Source organism: Stegostoma tigrinum, chromosome 5 (genome assembly GCF_030684315.1).
Source record: "Stegostoma tigrinum isolate sSteTig4 chromosome 5, sSteTig4.hap1, whole genome shotgun sequence".
In the NCBI taxonomy this organism is placed as follows: Eukaryota; Metazoa; Chordata; class Chondrichthyes; order Orectolobiformes; family Stegostomatidae; genus Stegostoma; species Stegostoma tigrinum.
Window position 1 is genome coordinate 11,562,972 of NC_081358.1, and position 21,361 is coordinate 11,584,332.

Genomic DNA, 21,361 nt, shown 5'->3' on the forward strand with positions numbered 1-21,361 from the left:
GCTGAAGGGCCTGTTCTGTGCTGTACTGTTCTATGTTCTATGATTGTGCCTAATGTAAGAGGTGCATTTGTCATTGAATTTACTGGCAACAGCAAATAGTTAGCATCACTGCTTCAATGTAGGCAGCTGCCCCATAATGCACTTGGATGGTATAAATGATGGGCAGTGAACTCTGTTTTCCCACCATGTGACTGATTCTGCTAGCCTGGAGTGAGATCACAGAGTCCCCACAGTGCAGATTGGGGTCATTCAGCCCATCCGGTCTGCACCAACACTCTGAAGAAGACTCCACCCTATCCCCAAAACACCACTTTTTTTTATCAGAGTAAACTCACCCAGCCTGTACATTGCAAATAATTTGGCATGGCCAATTGACATAAGCTGCACATCTTTGGACTGTGGGAGGAAACCCATGCAGACACAGGGAGAACGTGCAAACTCCACATAGACAGTTACCCAAGCCTGGAATCGAACCTGGGTCACTAGCACTGTGGGCAGCGGTGCTGACCCATGTGCCACTGTGCCTCCCGATTACTATTGCCCATTGAGGCAATTTCAGTTACTTCCCTTTCCCCAAAGTGGGCTGCCTCAAAATGAGGGGAGGATGATTCCAAGTGTCTGCCGAATGTAAACACATGAAGCTGACCTCAGGGAGTGAGCTAAAGTCAAGTGATATGGCGTGGGAATTTCAAGTGTTATCAAAAATGAGCTGAACACAATGTTGACAGCAAAGACACCACCATAACATCCCACTTGCAGAACTGAAGATTGTGCCCCAGAACTGGCTGCCGCGCTAGTCAAGTTGTTTGAGTACTCAATGGCATTTGCCCATTAATTTTGAAAATCTCACGTGTGTCCTATGCAGAAAACGGCACGTCAAATTCAATCCTAGAGATAGTAGGAACTGCAGATACTGGAGAAGCCGAGATAACAAGGTGTAGAGCTGGATGAACACAGCAGGCGAAGCAGCATCAGAGGAGCAGGAAGGCTGATGTTTCGGGTGTAGACCCTTCTTCAGAAATGGGTTCTGAAGAAGGGTCTAGGCCCGAAATGTCAGCCTTCCTGCTGCTCTGATGCTGCTTAGCCTGCTGTGTTCATCCAGCTCTACACCTTGTTATCTCAGATTCAATCCAGTGATTTATCAGTTCATTTACAACCATCAGCAAAGTTACAGAAAGTATTATTGACAGTGTAACCACATGACACCTCCACCCAAAACCCTGCTCACCAGTGCTCCGTTTAGCTGTGGCCAGGAATGCAGGACTCCAGCTTCCATTACAGCTTTATTCCAAATATGAAGAAGAGAGCTCAATTCTAATCATGGCAGCATCTCGTTGTATGCGGCACCAGGAACCTCAAGCAAAGTCAGTGTGAATCAGAGAGAAAGTTAGTCAATGATTGAAATTATACCGAGCCCAAAGGAAGATGATTGTGGTTGTTGGAAGTTTATCTCAGCTCTGGGACATTGCCGAAGCAATTCCACGGGTAGAGGCCTTGGTAAAAACAGGTTCAGCTGCTTCATCAATGATCTTCCGTCCACCATAAGGTCAGAAGTGAGGACATTTGCTGTGACTGCACAGTATTTAGTATCATTCACAACTCTACACATAATGATAGTGTAACTAGACCTGGAAAACTTATGGCAGCATCTTCGTTGCTTGGCCTGCTGTGTTCATCCAGCTCCACACTTTGTTATCACCAAGCCATAAGTTTTCCAGGTCTAGTTACACTATCATTACGTGTAGAGTTGTGAATGATACTAAACGTCCTCACTTCTGACCTTATGGTGGACGGAAGATCATTGATGAAGCAGCTGAACCTGTTTTTACCAAGGCCACTACCCGTGGAATTGCTTCGGCAATGTCCCAGAGCTGAGATAAACTTCCAACAACCACAATCATCTTCCTTTGGGCTCGGTATAATTTCAATCATTGACTAACTTTCTCACTGATTCACACTGACTTTGCTTGAGGTTCCTGGTGCCGCATGCAACGAGATGCTGCCATGATTAGAATTGAGCTCTCTTCTTCATATTTGGAATAAAGCTGTAATGGAAGCTGGAGTCCTGCATTCCTGGCCACAGCTAAACAGAGCACTAGTGAGCAGGGTTTTGGGTGGAGGTGTCATGTGGTTACACTGTCAATAATACTTCCTGTAACTTTGCTGATGGTTGTAAATGAACTGATAAATCACTGGATTGAATCTGAGATAACAAGGTGTAGAGCTGGATGAACACAGCAGGCCAAGCAGCATCAGAGCAGCAGAAAGCCTGACATTTCGGGCCTAGACCCTTCTTCAGAACCCATTTCTGAAGAAGGGTCTACACCCGAAACATCAGCCTTCCTGCTCCTCTGATGCTGCTTGGCCTGCTGTGTTCTTCCAGCTCTACACCTTGTTATCTCGGCTTCTCCAGTATCTGCAGTTCCTACTATCTCTAGGATTGAATTTGACGTGCCGTTTTCTGCATAGGACATACATGTGAGATTTTCAATATTAATGGGCAAATGCCATTGAGTACTCAAACAACTTGACTAGCGCGGCAGCCAGTTCTGGGGCACAATCTTCAGTTCTGCAAGTGGGATGTTATGGTGGTGTCTTTGCTGTCAACATTGTGTTCAGCTCATTTTTGATAACACTTGAAATTCCCACGCCATATCACTTGACTTTAGCTCACTCCCTGAGGTCAGCTTCATGTGTTTACATTCGGCAGGCACTTGGAATCATCCTCCCCTCATTTTGAAGCAGCCCACTTTGGGGAAAGGGAAGTAACTGAAATTGCCTCAATGGGCAATAGTAATAGGGAGGCACTTGGCCTGCTGTGTTCATCCAGCCCCACACTTTGTTATCTCAGATTCTCCAGCATCTGCAGTTCCCCTTATCTATGAAACTTATAGATTGGTTTTTTTTAAATTCACTCATGGCATGTGGGATTCACTGGCTGGTTCAATATTTATTGGTTATCCCTAATTGGACACTTAAGAGTCAACCACATTGCTTTGGGTCTGAAACCGCAGTAGACCATACCAGGTAAGGATGGCATTGCTGTGATATCAATTAGCCATGAATCTCACCATTACCCCATGATATTCAATGGCATGACTAATGCCAATTCCCTCGCCATCAATGCCCTGGAGGTTACCAAAGAACAGAAATTTAATTGAACGAGCCTCTTCAATTCTACATCTCCAAGACCAGATCAGAAGTTGGGTATTCTGTGGTGAGTAACTTATCTCCTGACTCCCTAAAGTCTGGTTATTATTCACAAGGCTCAAGTCATGAATATGATGGAATATTTTCCACCAACTTAGATGAGTACAGTCCCAAAAACTCTCTAGAAGTCCAACACCATCCAGGACAAAGAGCCTCACTTGACTCGAAAACTGTCTTAAACATTCACTCCCTCCACCACCAAAAGCATAGAGTCAGCCAACGTATCGGCTATACTACAGCAGCTCCCCAAGACTCCTTCAATAATTTCTTCCAAACCCATGACTCCTATAATTTTGATGGCCCACGATAACATTTGCAAGTTCCTCTCAAAATTATACACCATGCCAATTTAGAATTATCATTGTTCCTTCACTGTCACTGTGTCAAAACCCTGGAACTCATTTCCTAACAGCTCTGTGGGTGTAACTACCCACACAGTCTGCAGCAGTTTAAGATGGTAGCTCACCACCACCTTCTCAACAGCATTTTGGAAAGTGCAATAAATGCTGGCCTAGCCAATGACACCCCCTGCCAATGAATGATTGGTTGTAAAAATTGCCTGAGTTTGAGGCCACAGTGAAAGTCTTGACTGGTGCACTCATCACAGTCTAAGGATAAGGGGTAGGCATTTTAGGACAGAGATGGGAAGAACTTTCTTTGATCAGGGAGTGGTGAGCTGGCAGATTTATTTATCACAGGAAACTGTTGAGGCCAAATCATTGAAGACTTTCAAGGAATATTTAGAAGTAGTTCTTAGTACTAAAGGGATCAAAGATAACGGGGAGGATGTGGGAACGGGGTAATGATGGTTGGCAGTAATTCTGTGAAGGACACCTGTATGATCAATGTCTGTCTTTGCATAATTTCAATTATTTGTGTAACTGTTTCAGCATTGCCCTTTGATATTATCAGTTGGGCAACATTAGCTGTGCTGTGTTTTTGTTTGCCCAAGATTTTTTGGCACCATCCATAGGCCGTGGAGATGTGGTTGAAGTAATCTACAGGTCAAGAGGTTAGACAGTACTTCAGATGTAGTTCCCACAATTCTCTGTGTACAGGAATAATCCAAACTTAATTTGAAATATTGACCAAAGAATAAAACAAATTCTAAAGTTTAATAGAACAGTGTTAGTTCCAATCTATCACAAAGAGAGATTTTTAAAAATCTATTCATGGGATGTGGCTGTCTCTGACTTGGCCAGAGTTTACTGCATTTGTTCTTGAGGAACGACTTGAGTTAGTTGTCCTTTTTGAGTGACCATTTCTCTCTCTCACAAACCCTGACAAAAATAGTCTTATGAAGTGTTCAGCTCAACCCTTGGACATAACTTTATTAAAACAGAAAATTTCCTTTTCATGCTCACAGCAGAAAGACTCACCTGTGGGAAATTTGGGGCAGATACCCTACATGGCGTATGTCAATATTCCACAAGTCCTCATTCAATAACTGAGGTTTTCCAGCCGCAGCATGACATCACAAAATAACAGCTATTGAATTGCTACCTTAATCAGTATCAGCTTTGGCTTAACCTCCATAGTAAAACGAAGAACTGCAGAGACTGGAAATCTGAAACAGTAACTGACAGTGCTACAGAAACTCAGCAGGTCCGGCAGCATCTATGGAGTGAAAACAGAGTTAACGTTTCGAGCCCAGTGACCCTCAACAATGAGGCTTGCTGGAGCACTGCAGCAAGCCTGAGACAGAAATGTTGGCCAGACAACATGGTGGTCTGTCGAAGTGACAGGCAACTGCAAGGTTGGGGTCATGTTTGCAGACAGAAAACAGTTGATCTGCAAAGCGGCCACCTAGTTTCCCATTGTAGAGCAGACGAAAACCAATAACCTCATGGCCTACTCTGTATCAGGTGTTGGATGCTGCCAGTTTTCAGTTAGGATGAGTTAGGTTGGTTTGCATAGGATCAACAGTCATTTGGAAAAGACTGCCCATGTGAAATCAACTGCTAGTCTTCACCAATACAGCACCTAAACAGCTGATTAGTTACCTTACCCATTTAATACAAATTAAATTTCATGTATATTTAAAAGATGTACTGGAGTAGATACTAGAAAAGTATCTGCTTAACTAGCTAGCATTACTGGAGTTTAAATACAATATAAAGAACTGCAAATGTATGTGCAAACAAAACCAATTGGATGAGATGCAAATCTGACATAGCATCTGCCTGATAATTTTCACAAGGTGTTGTGTCAGTTCATCAAGTGTAAGAGGTCCACCCTGTGGCACTTGGCACGTCTGTTTCAAAAGATACAAGGATTGGAGAATGAAAAGGAAAGATTGGTGCACAACAGTGGAATAAACTCACAAGAAAAAATACGTTTGGAAATAACTTTTTCAGTGACATTGATGTTTAAAGCAAACAGTTCAAAAATCAGACTGGGTTTTCAACTTACGTTTGCAAAATGTGTTTAGTGTCACAAAGATATTGTTGGTTCTTTTCATACCTCGCACTATGTAATTTGAACTATTAAAAGATAACCTTCCAAGGACACATGCTGGCACTTCCTTATCCCATGTGAATGATCTCGAGTTTAATTTGATAGACATTATCACCAGTATCTCCACTCCCCAGTCTCTCAACCCCTCCTCCCAACTACTGTAGGTTCAGACCTGCCAATATGGTTGACTAACCCTTGAGGTTAGTCATCTAAAAATTCCAACGTACCTGTGATTATACTAATGTCAAATGTTACCTTGGAAATGAAGATGCTTACCACAAATTTTGAACTTTACAACAGTAGGAATTTGGAAAAAACCACCATGCACTGTCCCACACAAACCCCAATCCCAACACCAAACCATCTCCCAACAAAAACTCATAGAAAGTCATGTGTGTGCAGTAGATCATTGTTCCCCTCTAGAAATTGCAAACTAGCCCGAGTAGAAAATGGGCTAACACATTTCACCAGTGTTAACAGATATTTTCTCAACAGCTACCATTATTCATTCATCGAGGAAGTGAGGCACTCACAATGGAGTCACATAATGCCTCTAATTTACCAACACATTCATGTTAAAATTGATATGCTCACCCTGTTGTGAGTGTGGGGGTCACACGCACAACAGCATCTTACTCATCTATCATTTTCTAACTAGAAATGCACGTAACTGTATCTGGACTCCCAATCAACAACATCAGGATTGGATTTGACCTCATGTGACTTGTGGTTAACCTACTTCATAACACAGCTGGACCAAGCACATGGACTGCAGTATTGCAATGGTAAAATGCACAATGGGCCACAATACTTCAGTGCCAGAGTACCGGTCACTGTTTTGACTGTGTTCTGATCCCTTTGAATCCAGGACTGTCCAGCAGAGTCAAGGAGATTTGAGACAAAGAATATAAAGTGTGAGACTATTTGTTAAGTTTCCTCAGCCAGCCATCACCAGTAATAAATATTTAAGTTGCCAACCATAGGAAGGTATTGTCTTCCAGCCTCAGTAAGACCGTCAGGCCATGTTGTAGTCTTAAGCTATGCAAAAGCTATTAATAGGCCCGTCATATCACGCAACTTGTTTATTTGTAAACTGGCTCCATCTATATTGTTGTTGAGTTATTTGGTGGTTGATTCTGGTCCTAAGGCATCAGGTGATCCTCTGACTAACCTGACTGAATTAAGCCATTCAGGAAAGTAGCTCCCCCCATCAGTGAAGGCAAAGTCATCTCTGATGGTCCCGAAAATGTAGGACCCCCTCATCTGAAAAATCGTCAGGATTTTCCCTATCACCAATGCTCTTTCAGGGTTTTTGGGATATCCAGGAAACCATCTAGTCAACATGGGACAGATCTGTAGAAGTATCATTGCAGAGGCATAACCTGCCCCAATCATCATTGGGAAAGGAATGGGCCATCTCCCCACTAACCTCCCACACTGCCCCCCTATTGATCAAAGCCATACACCCTTACTATATTTTATTTAAGAATATCATTTTCAGACCACCTACTCCTCCTGACCCCATAACCTCACACCCTCCTGCAACCACCCCCCCCCCCCCCCCCCACCACCACCTGAGTTGTGGGCCCCTCTTGTATCCACCTTGGTTTTTGAGACCACAGTTTCTCCAGTTGGCCTGTGTTTGTCTTTTGTACATAGTAAGGAACTAGATTCACCCTGCCCCACTCCCGTCCCTCTTTCAGCTTTCAACATGGTACGGTGATAAGAATCACTGTTCATGATTTCTTTTCCACAGGGAGCAAGAGGTGAGAAAGGAGAACAAGGACTTAAGGTAAGACTTTGTCATTTACATCAGCTATGGACACATTATTAAGAAGGAGGAAGGATTGTACCCAACCATCTACCTCAACGCTATAAAGGGTCTTCCTCAGTGAGCACTGACTCCTTTAAACAGTGATCATATTTTAACACAATGGCATAGAAATTGGCATCTGCTCGACTCCTTTCAGAACATTAAAATAGATGCAAAATTTAGACTTGGAATGGTGAATGTCTGTTCTTTACAGGTTTTGTGGTTCCTTGTCTGAAGTGTCAGACCTTTTAATTATTTTTTAAAAAGGAGGCTAAGTCCTATTGAAAGATTCCAAACAGAAATTAGTTGTTAATGGGCATGGCAGGATCTGTATCTGCCCAGCTCAGGGTACATCACTGAGCCTGATAACTGAATGTTGAACATGGACAGCGACGTTAAAAAATTTTAAATGGAGCAGGGGAAGCTGGGGTTGGATTTGAACCCAATCTCACTTTGAGGAAGAGGAGAGAAATAGACCATGGAGGCCAGGCTGACCCTGTTGTGTGACATAGCCAAGAGTGGTCACATGAGGCGATAGGAAATTATGGGTGAGGGTGAGCAGTTAACCATTGGTGCCAGACCTTCAGTACATGTTTGCCGTGGATGTCCCAGCAACAGAGGGCATGCCATAGCACCTAGTTGCAGATACAAATGCAAAACACTACAAGACGCTGGAAATCCGAGGTCGGCACAGAAAATGTTGGAAATACTCAACAGATCAGGCAGACTCTGTGGAGGGAGAAATGAACTTGACATTTACAGTCGATGACTCTCTCATTAATTTGACTAGCTGAGTAATTCCAGCATTTTCTGATTGTCTCCTAACCTGAAACCCAGTTCTCTGAGTACAGATTAATAATCTTATTCAGATATTCAACTTACTTTGAACACAGTGAAACTGCTCTCTGCTATTTCATTTGAGTTTATTAAAATCTAATTTTCCAAGGGCATGTGTTTTCATTTGGATGTCCACTCACATGGTCTGCTTGCCTTACTCATGATCTGGAGCTTCCAGGTAGAGTCTTCAGAAGTCAGAATGGCCAATCCCCCCCAGCCCCATTGCCAGGTACAGCTTCTCCCCAGTACTTAACTGAGCAGCCAGATGCAAATTAATTCTTCACTCAGATAAAGTACTTGGTGGCACAGCGCCCAGTGATCCAAGGATCAACTTACGTCGGCTCCTAGTTGGGCTATGGGTTCAAAAATGGCCCAGATCCAGAATCAACATACTTCATAGAATTCCTACAGTGTGGAAGCAGGCCCTTTGGTCCAAAAAGTCCACGCCAACCATTGGAGCATCCCAACCAAACCCATTCCCCTATAACCCACCTCAGCTTGGCATCCCTGAACACTACAGGCACTTTCGATTAGATTAGATTCCCTACAGTGTGGAAACAGGCCCTTTGGCCCAACAAATCCACACCGCCCCTTGTAGCATCCCACCCAGACCCATTCCCATCACCCACACACCCCTGAACACGACAGGCAATTTAGCATGACCGATCCACCTAGCCTGCACATCTTTGGACTGTGTGGGGGGGAAACCAGAGCACCCAGAGGAAACCCACACAGACACAGGGAGAACGTGCAAACTCCACACAGTCGCCCGAGGGTGGAATCAAACCCAGGTCCCTGGTGCTGTGAGGTAGGAAGGCTAACCACTGAGCCACCGCACCACCCTGCTCAGTCTTCTTTCAGAAAGAAACAATAAGGCTTCCATACATGGGAGTAAGGGCTCAGCAGCTAGTGAAGAGGTTACTTTAACCAGAGAATACTGAGGATACACTAAGTATTAAAGTGTAGGTCAGGCAAATATGGGATTTTAAACAAAACCACCAAAGGAGGTCCGATCAACTCTAACCCACATAATCACATTTGCGTGCAGTGCTGAGGGCTTTAAAAATGAATTGCTCTTCAAATGTTATGTGTCACATTATTTCACTAAGCAGAATGTATTTACTTTAATGTCACAGGGTGAACGTGGTGAAGATGCTGTTGGTAAGCCAGGCCCTCCAGGCCCTCCTGGTCCTGTTGTGTTACTACATGAGGTGAGCAGTGTAATATCCAGTGAAAATCTTTGTTGGTTTTCTGCTTTTGGATGATTGCATTTCCCACTCAACCATTCCACTGTCATTCAATGTTCTAGTTACTGGTGAATGACACTGAAGGACGTCTCAATTTGAATGGAATCCAACTACTACCTGGATTGCCTGTGAGTGTTTTCTCCTCAAACTAATTATGTATTTTGGCTTCTTACGCCTACTTGAGTCACACTGTAAACTTTAGCTTTAATTAGAATTATTCTAACCTTGTACTTTAAACTCCTTATTTGAGAAAGTAGCAATAATCACTAACCACTGAATTTTGCTTTTTCTCACACCGTGGTACTACATCAGTTTTAGAAATGGTTGAGTATTGCAATCAGTTTATATTCACACCCCATGCCTGCAGTCAGTGTAAGCATTTATCCAACAGCAAAGCTCACATTAGAACTCTTTGTGAGGATATCATCAGATAAACATTAAAAGTCGACAACATTTTGATTCCTGGGAAGGGGAACTTTGTGGCTTTTTTAAAATCTTTTCACGAAACAAACAAAGACCAAATTTTCTCTAAGCATCTTTGCTACCTCCCCTGGATAGAGGACAGTGTGGGATTGTGGAAATACCGTGACCTGGTATATCCAAATTTCCTTTCTAAAAAGCAGCCAGAGAGAGCTCCAAGGTGAATCAAAAATCCCTTCAGATTTGGTCAAGCCCCACCCTCAGAATATTCAGATTGCCTTCTGTTTGCATCCTTAGGGTCAGAAAGGAGGTAACTTGAGGTCAGAGAACTGAGATCGACCCTTCCCAACTCACTTCTTAGTATTGCTGGGTCTGCACAGGATCTGGATCTATCCTACACATGTTAGGAATGTAGCCTGCATTGTTTTCTCTTCACTGTACCTCAGAAGTAAGCATCCCTGATCTGAACAGAGGAGCATTTGAACAGCCAGCTTCCGAAAAGTGAACATTGTGTTTTTCTTTATTGTGGAAATGCTGGTTACCTAAGAGATACACAAAATATTGTGACTGCATGTAGTGACTTCAACCCAAGTTGGTACAAAAAGATCAAGTAGTTTTATATTCATAGAATCCCTACAGTGTGGAAAGAGGCGCTTGGGTCCAACGAGTCCACACCAAACCTCAGGGAATCCCAACCAGACTCATTCCCCTATAGCCCACCTAATCTACAGATCCATGGCCAATCCACCTAACCTGCACACCTTTGGGCTGTGGGAGGAAACCGGAGCACCCAGAGGAAACCCATGCACTCATGGGGAGAATGTGCAAACTCCACAGTTGCCCAAATCAAACCTGGGTCCCTGGTACGGTGAGGCAGCAGTGCTAACCACTGTGCCACCCTCATATTTGTATTTAAATACAGAAATATAAACGTACACAACAAAATCCAGTGAGAAGAAGAATTGGTTTGGAATTTTATCCGAGAGTGCTAACCCTACTTGCACAAAATTTTGATAACTTCATAGTGCTTTTGCTAGCAGTTAGCTCTGCATGGTAAAATGCAGGTGTCAAAATCTCCAATAACATGTGTACCTCTATGGTTCCCAATAAAGAGCTTGTCAGGCTGGCCAGTGAAAAGCACTAGCATGAGTTACATCAAACTTACCAAGATCAGGTATCAAATTCTTCAGACGGTTGCAAATGCTTGGCACAGTTCCATATTTCCATCATTGAATGATCCAGAGTGAAGCCACTTTGAGTCCATTTATCATGTTCTTTCCCCTAACCTTTTTGGAGTACGTTCGTTACCACTGAAACTTTAAAACTGGTTGGTAACTTTGTTTCAAAAAAGTACGCAAAGGAAAATCAATTTATAAGTAAATGAAGCAAGCAATTTAAGGTTGGTCACATTGACCCAAATTAATAATAATATAATTGACTTGTATCTTTGGTAAAGCAGGCAAATGAGTATTGATTGTGTTAGAATGATGTGCCCATGATAGCATGGTGAGTTCAATTACTGCATTGATTGAACTGATTGAACTTAATATGTGACTTCTTTGTACTTTGGGCCCTAGTTCTGTTGACTGTCTCTGCTGGACACTGCTCCTAACCAGAAAGGTACATTACATTAACCCAAAAAAAGTTTGACCTGATTTTCAAATGGACTCTAATCAAGGGACTGCTTTGAAAATAAATGTCGAGATAACTAATCTGAGTCTATTTCCTCTGATGGATATATTTGAAGAGTGTAAATTGTGGAATGTTGGATACAAAATCAGGATCCCACAATTCCTTAGGCTAGCCATGGAATTGGAATTTCACACTAGACTGCCAATGGAAGGGTTAAGGAACAAAGCTCCCAACCCTTGTGTTGGGTGTGGGAAGAATATAATTTGTTTGCCCACAATTTGTATGTGAAGAAAACACTTTATGTAACAGAATTTACATAATTTACATAACCCCAGTGCCAGTGTTTGACTTACATTGTCAAAACTGGTAGCCATTGAAACCTTGCCTGCTGATATTGCTGACTTAGACCTCTGCAAACTTCAGGGTTATGGGAGAGCCTTCCTCATCTACAGCAGTACGCCACCAGTGGACCATAGGAAGGCCAAGGGTGGGGACGGAGGATCACTTCCCAGCACTAGAGCTTAGGTAATTTTCCCCATGTGACCTTTGCTGCTAATCCCACCACAGAGAACAGGCAATCTTCTACTTTCCGTAGTTTTCCCCGTGCCTGATATGCCCGGGGCTTGATGGGTCCAGGTATCTGCCACGTTAGTGAGACCAAAGAGTCAGACTTGAGAGTGGCCAAATGGGAATGGTTAAGAATTCCTTTCTACTTCATTTTTCAGTAGTGTCTAAATCACAGTCTGGGGAAGATGGGATTTGTCTTGATGTTTCAAACCTCAGTCTATTTTTAGTACTCTTGTAAACCAAACTAACAAGTAAATCTGATTGACCATAAATAGCCCTTAAGAAGATTGCTATATGATGTTTCTTTGGAATGCTGGGAACTGCATCTTGGGAAGGATATCGAACTTAGAAAGAGTTTTTTTTAAACAGATTTATCTTAAAGCTACCAGGGCTCTATTATAAAAGGAAGTTACATAAGCCAGGCTTGTATTCCCTAGAATATAAATGGCCAAGGAGTAATGTCATTGAGGATTTTGAAAGGAATTGATAGGGTGGATAGAAGGAAACATTTTCAACTGGTGAGGATGTACAGGTCATTCAGGAACGACTTTAGGAAACATTTCTTCACACAATGGATCACAGATGTGGGGACTTCTTTCACAAAGATAAAAAAAAATGCTATTTTAATTAATAAATTTAACTTTGAGGTAAATGGCTTTTTGTTAGCCATGGATATTTTGGACAAGGAATAAGGAAGTGATTTAAGTTAGGACAGAGATCAGCCGTGTTCTTGTTGAATCGAAGAATATGAGGGGCTGAATGGTCTACTCCCATACTTTATGCTACCAAATGAACCAGTGAAGCCTCCGGGACAGGGAGTCCCTTTCCCTGGGCCACACCTAGGTATAGTCTTTGGTTTATATTGGGGAGTGAACTATGAAATAATTTTAAAACAAAGGGCAATAGATGTCTGAACCTCATCCTTATCCCATCCCACTGACCAAACGGGCTGCAAATGCTGGGTCAATGTATTGAAATGTTCAAAACTGAAGTTTTGCTGGGTAAGGGCATTAGGGCATATGGAGTCAATATGAGATAAGAGAGTTGAGGTACAAATCAGCCATAATCTCACTGAATAACAGATGCCTAAGCTGTTTCTTATTGTTCCAAAATAGCGGCAATGAAATTTGGAAGAATATAATGCAACCCAATGATTACATTGAGGGTGTCTGTTGTGTTTCCACTCAATATTTTCTGCACATTCATTTCCCACAACTGCATAAACTGTTGGTGATTTTGCTGCCCTACTTCAGTGGGTTAAAATTTGCAGGATAATGAGCACAGAGAAAGAAAGTTTGAGACATGAGAGTGTGAAATGAAAAATTCATCTCCATCCAATTTCTGAGCCGAGGTGTGTTTTTCTCTGTTCTCAATTTATCTCAGACCTTTTGAAAATTGCAGAAGTATACTGCAATCCCCCATTTCCAGCAGAGCGAGTGCAAAAAAGTTATATGGTTACATGCAGCGCTGATGTTCTGAGCAGTAACCCTGGAATCTGAGTAAATCTAGTACTGAAACCTTACCTTTCTCCTTGATAGAAAGGAAAGGCACGAATTTCTTATGTCTCCCTGAACTATGTTTTTTTTTATAAATTGTCGCAAATCCTGGCTTGTAATGGTGAATGGATCAAAGGATAATGTTGGTGCAGTGTGGTTCCATGCAACAGAGAAGGATGCCGAATGTTTCTGATTGCGACCCAGTATCCTGAGCCAAAAAGACGAATTTCTAGAGCAAAATTGTAATCTTCAGCCCATGTCTCCTGTCCCCCCTCACAGCATCTGTTATCTTCAATGGGATATTCCAAGTCACACACTGTATTTGTGACTTTGCTGGCGCTGTGAAAAGAGTCATTTGATCCATTTGGATGCTGCACCTTGGAAACGTTCAGAGCTGTTTGTGATTTCAACAACACAGAACAGCTGCGTCGAGTGATTCCTGGGAGATTTTAACAAAGAATAGCTCACAAGAGCCCTGAGCAGGATTACAAGCAATGTTTATTGTTAGAATTGCACTCCCAATGCAGACATATCAATTTCATACTTTCCAATTCATCCTCCATCTGTGCATAATGTTTTTCTCTATATAGTCCCTTCATTAAGTAGTGACTAATCACACTTTACAAAGAAAAATTGTTCTCTACGATATAGTCACCGTGGTATTTCTTTGCCAATTTCCCCTTCCGTTGCTGCCGCCAACAAAAATGTAAGATTAAAGAGAATTTTTCTCACCTTCTGGCTACCTTCCTGCTTCAAGCCTGCTTCAGTCGAACAAGCCGTTCACAACCCCCTTATCTCTGGCTTGCTATTGAATCCCACCCAGTCCGAAATCTGACCTGTCACCTGACCACCCATGAGTCAATTTCCCTTTCACTCCATTATTGAAATTAGTGGCTGACAACACAATGGCAGCAACAATGGATGACTGATATAGGAGAATTGTCCGAGCACATAATATAGGCTGAAACCATGAAATAGCTGTTCTGGAGTACATGGGGGTTTAGAAGGTCGGAACCATAAATAGGGAGAACTTTATCAACCATTCAGTAATCATTCTTCATACTTTTTTTTAATGTGGCTGTACTTTTTTTCAGAGATAAACATTTTAAGGTAGAATGCATGGGTGTTTTGAGGAACAACATAGTAGAGTTAACATTGTTTGTATTGTTTCCAAACGTTTCCACCACTGGGAGTTTTCTTTTGTCATGCCTGGATCTGTTGGAGACTAATTCACAGAGACTGATTGCTACGATGAGTCAATGAGCAAATTAATCATTGTGTAGTGAGGTCACCAGGATGATAGAATGCGACTCATTGAATTCTCTACCACAGGAGGTTGTGAATGTTCAGCATTTGACAGTTTTCAAGATTAAAATTGATAGATTCATGGCACTGAGGGGGTCGAGGGAAGTTGAGTTGATGTCGAAGTTCAGCTAGGACTTTATAAAGGAGCTGAGAGGTATGATGGTCTGTATGGGGTTCTGCTGAGTCTCTTTGTTACCCTCGCCTTTTCTCACCTAAAAGTACTATAATGTGGCACAAGCTTAATGTCTTTAATTCTGACTGTAAGGGCAAAGCTTGCAGATATTACCTTAAGTACCAAAGCCCGCAATCTTCCAAAAAAATCCCACAACATACGCCAACTGAATAATTGATCAATTGTGCAATTTAATTGGCCACAGCTAGCTGCTCACCTTTGCAGGGGACTGAGGTTTGTGTGAGGTGAGCATCATTAAAACAAAAAAACAGCGGATGCTGTAGATCAGGAACAAAAACAGAAGTTGGTGGAAAAGCTTAGCGGGTCTCGCAGCATCTACGAAGAAAAAGACAGAATTAACATTTCGGGTCCGGTGACACTTCCTCAGAACACCTCAGAGTTTTTTTCCTTCACCGATGCTGCCTGACCTACTGAGCTTTTCTAGCAACTTTGTTCTTCTTCATCATTTAAAACAAGACTGAATAACATGAAGGGAAAGTGCATTGTCCCTTTACCAGGTTCTTAAAGTACTTGGAAAAGAGCATCTGATGCAGAAGAAGAATGTAGATACCATCAAAGGAAGACAGAGCTTGATTTAACATTCATCTGCAGGGTCAGGCCCAGTGCTGTACGGAAAGAAATCATGAACCACGTTTGAGTTTGTTGCTGTGTAATTTCTACTGGCTCTGCCTGAGTGCACAGAAAGGTGCCAGCACCTGCAAAGCTACATGCATGCGGCAGAGGTGCTGTATGATTTGAGGAAGGTTGCTAGCCTGTGGAAGTCACATATGCTGCCTCCCCCCACCCCGGTTCTCTGTTCAGAGAGAAAGCCATGTATTCGCCCCTCCCTTGCACAAGTGGCATCAGGCATCTCTCCTGTACTGCAGTGGATCCTGAGATGTAGCCTGCTCCAGCCTGGAATGATCTGAGCAAAGAACTCCACACTGGCTTCACCCTGTACTGAGGCTGCAGCAGATTTCAGCAAGCGTCTCCTTAAGAAAATGGAAATGCTCACACAGTGCTCCTGGCTTGCTTTGAGGTTAAGGAAATGCATCTACTGCTGCGTACCCTTCTCCCTATCTTGCCCCTGCCTCGGTGAGCAGCCTGTCCTTCTCTAAGTTGTCCCTGCTTGTTGTCCTTGTCAGGCTGCAGGCCTTGGGGGTAAGGTAAGTACAGCAGTCATGTTTGGGAGTAGGCGGTCAGTCCACAACGCTTGAAGTCAAAGCTGGTGCCATCACCACATTCAGCACAATCCCCTGTCAATTTCACCCAGTGTAAATTACATGAGAAAAGCTCAATATTTTTATACACGCAAACAGAGATGGTGGAAATCGTTCAGCTACAAACTTGAAAGTCACTCATGTTTATTCTTTCAATATCACAAGGGAGCTCTCTCAGCAGATGAATGTTTGTTTTGCAATGTGTGTTTAAGAAATGATATTAACTGGAGAGCTAATGTGAGTACTGGCATTATATCAGCATTATGCAGTGACCAGTGCCAGTATCTACCTACTCTATTTATTCTTGCACAGTCTCCTGACACTCCAGCTAACACTCATTAAAATGACACGTGGTGTGAGCTGCACTTGAAATGCGTGCACTCCATTCCAGAGCAAAATGACACCTGTATCACTGAAGAGAGCTGAGGTTTGTGGCCAATGTATTTACAGCAAGTTATAGTGTGTAAAGAAATGTCTTAATTCCCTTGGGAAACACTACAGGAAGGAATAATGCACTGAAGATTATTTGAAACATGTCTGAGTTTCTTGATTAAAAAGAACCAGCTGTAGTAAATTACACAATGTCAGCACTTCCTGACCCTCGGATCAATAACATGCACCTACTCACCCTGACTTTGACCAGGTACAGCTGTTAGAACTCAAAGCATTTGAGATTTCCTCAGGTTGCTTGATCTGCAAGTATGTTGTTGGCAGACAGGCTATTACCATCAACATGGATAGTAAATGTGGCAGAGAAATATTTCATTCACCGGGCTACCCGCTAGGTTACCAAGCATTGGAGGTGAGCTCTCGTCCCAGCACGAGTGTCATCACCAAATGGTCTGTAATGTACCCAGTAAAGTCATCACAAATGCAGGATATCAATCCTGGATTGATAGGAATTCAGAGATCCATAGTGGTCTTTGAAAGGTACTAACTGCAGCATGTAAAAAGCAAAACGCATATGTGTTGCATGTTACTGCTGTTACTTGGAAGCCCAGTCCCTTTTGTTTTTGATATGGAATGCTCAGAGTTGTTGTTTGAGCTTTGGTTGTTTTGTATGTTATATTTCTTTCTTCTTGTTTTTGCATCAGGGAACAGAAGGTATTCCTGGTCAAGCTGGATTTCCTGTAAGATCCTTTTAATTTTATTTGCATCTTAACGGTCTCTAGCACTGAGTAAATGGCCAAGCTGGTTCCTTCATTCTTTACATTGTTTCCACCTTGGCAACACACTGATGTTTGGAACGCCAGTTAACACTTTGCATGTTCACGACTGAAATGAAAGGAGACTTGCAGGTATGGTGTGCAGAACCTTTCGCGACCCTAGATTGTCTCAATCTGCAATGAAGCAACGGTAGCCAAATTATGCACAGCAAGCTCCCACAAACACCAATGATGTAAATGACTGGGGCAGAGTTCTTATTCCAATATGGTTTGGAAGCAGGCACACCAGCAATACCTAATTATTGGCCAGTGTCAGTCTGCCAAAATGTTCCCACGTCTAACCTCTTTCAGGGAAGCAGTTTCTGAGAGAGTGGGAGTTAATGGTCAATTGGGTCAATTCATGACAATTGAGGACATTCTTCGCACTCCCCCATGTGGCCCCAGCTGATGCCCAAAGTTGAACTGATGACAGCCTCCCATCGGCAGGCAAAGAAGCCAAAAATGCATCCTGCCAAGCATCTCAGTAAGGATCCACATGGACCATGGACCATGTGTCATCCTTTGAAGGGGCTATCTCTCCACAGTGGTGGCTTGGCAGCTACGGCCACAGTGCATTTTATTCCATCTACAAGCTTTCAGAGAACACCTACACCTTGAAGCACCCTTACAGTCCCCACCTACACACTCCTGTCCGTGGGGTCGGAAAACCAATCCATGCTGCCCCTTTCAGAACCAGACAATCCTGTAGAGTGTCTCTGTTTCACACCCCACCCTCAGTCCTTATATGGACAAGGTTCCAGAATTTTCAACCCAGATTTCCACCCCGGACTCTGCAACTAAAATTCAACTTCAGGCCTCCTGTTGGTCATCAAAATTGGTGCAAACTACGTTGTGCTTCTTGAGTTAGAGCCATCGGGGTCTTTTACAGCTAGCTGAGAGTGTAGATGAAGCTTCATTTAACATCTCCTCAATGTTAGACAGCTCCAACAACGCAGTACTTTCTCAGTGTTGCACTGACATATCACCCTGGATTATATACCCAAGGCTCTGGTGGTGGATTTGACCCCATAACCTTTTGACTCAGAGAGAAAAACACAAGTTCTGAGGCAAGGCTGACATACGCACTCCTGAAGTTCACAAAACTGATTGTAGACTTGATCTGTTGTTTAGTTTTGATCAAGAGCTGACTACCTATCCTGGAAGTAATTTTGATGGTTTTCACTCAGGGACTGTATTGTACTCCCAATAAGCTGTTCACAACAGTTTTGACAAAACATGATGTCAACAGCAGCATATAACATATTTAATGTTGAGAAACATTTACAAGTTTTGCTTCACAAATGATATAGAACACTGAACCAAAAATAAATGATGTTTAGAAAGGTTGGGCAAGATCTTGGTCATATCAGCGTGTTTTAAAATAGTTGCAAATGAGGGTGAAGTAGACAGTGGAGAATGACAGTGAAGTAGAAAGAAGTGGAAAGTTGGCAACGGCACAAGGAGAAAACTTAACATCAGAGCCCTCAGCAGCTGAAAGAATGATCAGCAATAGAGGAGCAAAAGGTAGATGGGCTGAAGAAGTGGCAAAATTAATGAACTAGACAAATGAGACAGTCAATGCCAGGATATAATCCTTAGACTGCATTCCCCTTTTCTTCCAGGCATGCATAGCAATACTCTTCCTCACTCCTGGCTACGTATCTCTCCTTCAAAAGTCTCCCTGTAACCCATGTGTTTGACTATGCCTTCAACCGCCTCCTTCTAATCCTTACTCTACTGAATAATTGGAAGAGTGAAGCAAGTACTTGGCTCATCCCAGTGTAGCCCTGCTGACCACTCACTTAAATTGAACCAAAGGGAAATCTTTGGCATTCAGTTCAACCTATGCAGAGCTTCAAACCCCACACTTCATACTTTCCATACTTACAGACTTGATTCTTCCTACTTATTCTGGAGACTTTTGCAATCTCAGGATGACCTGAACCTTTTGCTAGCCGATGAAGTGCTTTTGAAATGTGGACGTTACTGTAAAGCAGGCAACACAACAGCCAATTTGCCCAAAATAAGTGTACGAATGAGCAGGATACATCTATGCCAAGGGATCTTTCTAAGTGCAGCTGAGTAAACAGATGGGGCTCCAGTTTAAAGTCTTAGCTGAAAGACAGCACATCTGAGAGAGCATCTTCTGTGCTAAGCCTCTGAGGAATTTGAATCCACAGGGAATACTTCTGAATCAGAAATGTCAAGGACACCAATAAGCCAAGGCTAGCACACAATTATATTGTACAGATTTGATAGCTTAGATTTGAAATAAGAACATGTGCATTAAAATAAAGTTTATTGATTAACAATAAATATCATGTTTCTTTAACAGAGGCAACAGTGTGGAGCTGGAGGAACACAGCAGGCCAGGCAGCATCAGAGGAGCAGGAAAGCCGACGTCTCGGGTCAGGACCCTTCTTCAGCTTTTCTGAGGAAGGGTCCCGACCGGAGACGTCAGCTTTCCTGCTCCTCTGATGCTGCTTGGCCCGTTCTGTTCCCCCAGCTACACACTGTATTATCTCTGACTCCAGCAGCAGCAGTTCTTATTATGTCTGAGAAGGTTTTTTTTATTGTTTTATCTTGCTTCTTTAGGGTCCTAGAGGACCTAAAGGTGACCTTGGAATACCAGGTTTTCCAGGAATTAAGGTATGTCAATCAAACTACTTAGTTTTTTTGAAGTCATTTATCATAACAGATGTTGAGAGTTTTGTGATATCCAGGGCGACAATCTTGAATGTATTTTGGCGATTTAAAAATCTTGATCTTTCTCAGCCATTGGCTTGGTTTGGATGCGTCACTGTGCTGTTTCCATTGCAATGTGTTTTGAAACTACTCCGCACATAGTGTCAAGAAAAGAAACATGTTTTTGTAGCTTTCCACCAAGTACTCATCAAGACAAATTCAAGAATCTTTCTAAAGGAATAACAATTTATACCTCATGAGAAAAGAACTGATGTGTCAGCTCTGATTGGTCAAGGCATTGGCATGGAGAATATGTCAGAAACTATTGTTCCTGTCACTTTGTTTTAAGCCCAAAAAGGGACAATGCCTTGATATGTTCTACATGCAGAGGACAGGTCCCCTCATGTGAATATATGGAGCTTGTAGCAAATGTAAATGAGCCATATTGTGAGTTGAGTGGCCTACTCCTCATAATTCGTATAGTTGTATAACTCACATCTCAGTTTCGTGACATTTGTCCTTATTCATCTTTGTTCTTTCTCATATCCACATTAAATTCCATGGAAATATGATCACTACTGTCAAAGTGCTCTCCTACAGATTGCCCTTCCACCTGGCTCGCTTCATGTGGCATGGTGGCTCAGTGGTTAGCACTGCTGCCTCGCTGTGCTAGGGACATGGGTTCAATTCCAGTCTCAGGTGACTCTCTGTGGTGTTTGCACATAATGCATGTGCTTGCTCCAGGTGCTCTGCTTCCCTTCCACAGTTCAAGGATTGGCCATAGGAAATGCAAAGTTGTAGGGTAAGGGGGAGGGCGGTGAGTGTGGTGCTTTGTGAAGGTTTGGTGTGGACTTGATGGAGAGAACATCCTGCTTCCACACTGTAGGAATTCTGTGCGCTAAACCTACATCCACAATTGCTCCTGTCTCTTCTCAGACCAGCTATGTATGAGCTGAATGTTTCTCTTGAGTACATTTTAAGCTCCCTTTATAGATTTGACATGATTTTACTCCAGTTAATATAATCGTAGATGAACCGTCCTGCTACTGCTATTGTATTGCTTCGGAAAAAGTATTGAAAGTCATATAGGTCAGT

The 21,361-nt window shown here is 42.7% G+C and overlaps 1 protein-coding gene across 5 annotated transcripts in view; it reads left to right on the forward strand.

The window, feature by feature from the left end:
* The window catches only part of LOC125451525 (collagen alpha-1(XV) chain-like), a 243,159-nt gene that overhangs the window by 172,830 nt on the left and 48,968 nt on the right, over positions 1–21,361 (forward strand). For all 5 annotated transcript variants that reach the window (XM_059645829.1, XM_048528708.2, XM_048528706.2 and 2 more), the window contains 5 exons: positions 7,424–7,459; positions 9,454–9,528; positions 9,627–9,692; positions 17,471–17,506; positions 20,177–20,230. In XM_059645829.1, coding sequence (XP_059501812.1) covers positions 7,424–7,459; positions 9,454–9,528; positions 9,627–9,692; positions 17,471–17,506; positions 20,177–20,230 — 267 coding nt within the window. The remainder of the gene's footprint in view (positions 1–7,423; positions 7,460–9,453; positions 9,529–9,626; positions 9,693–17,470; positions 17,507–20,176; positions 20,231–21,361) is intronic.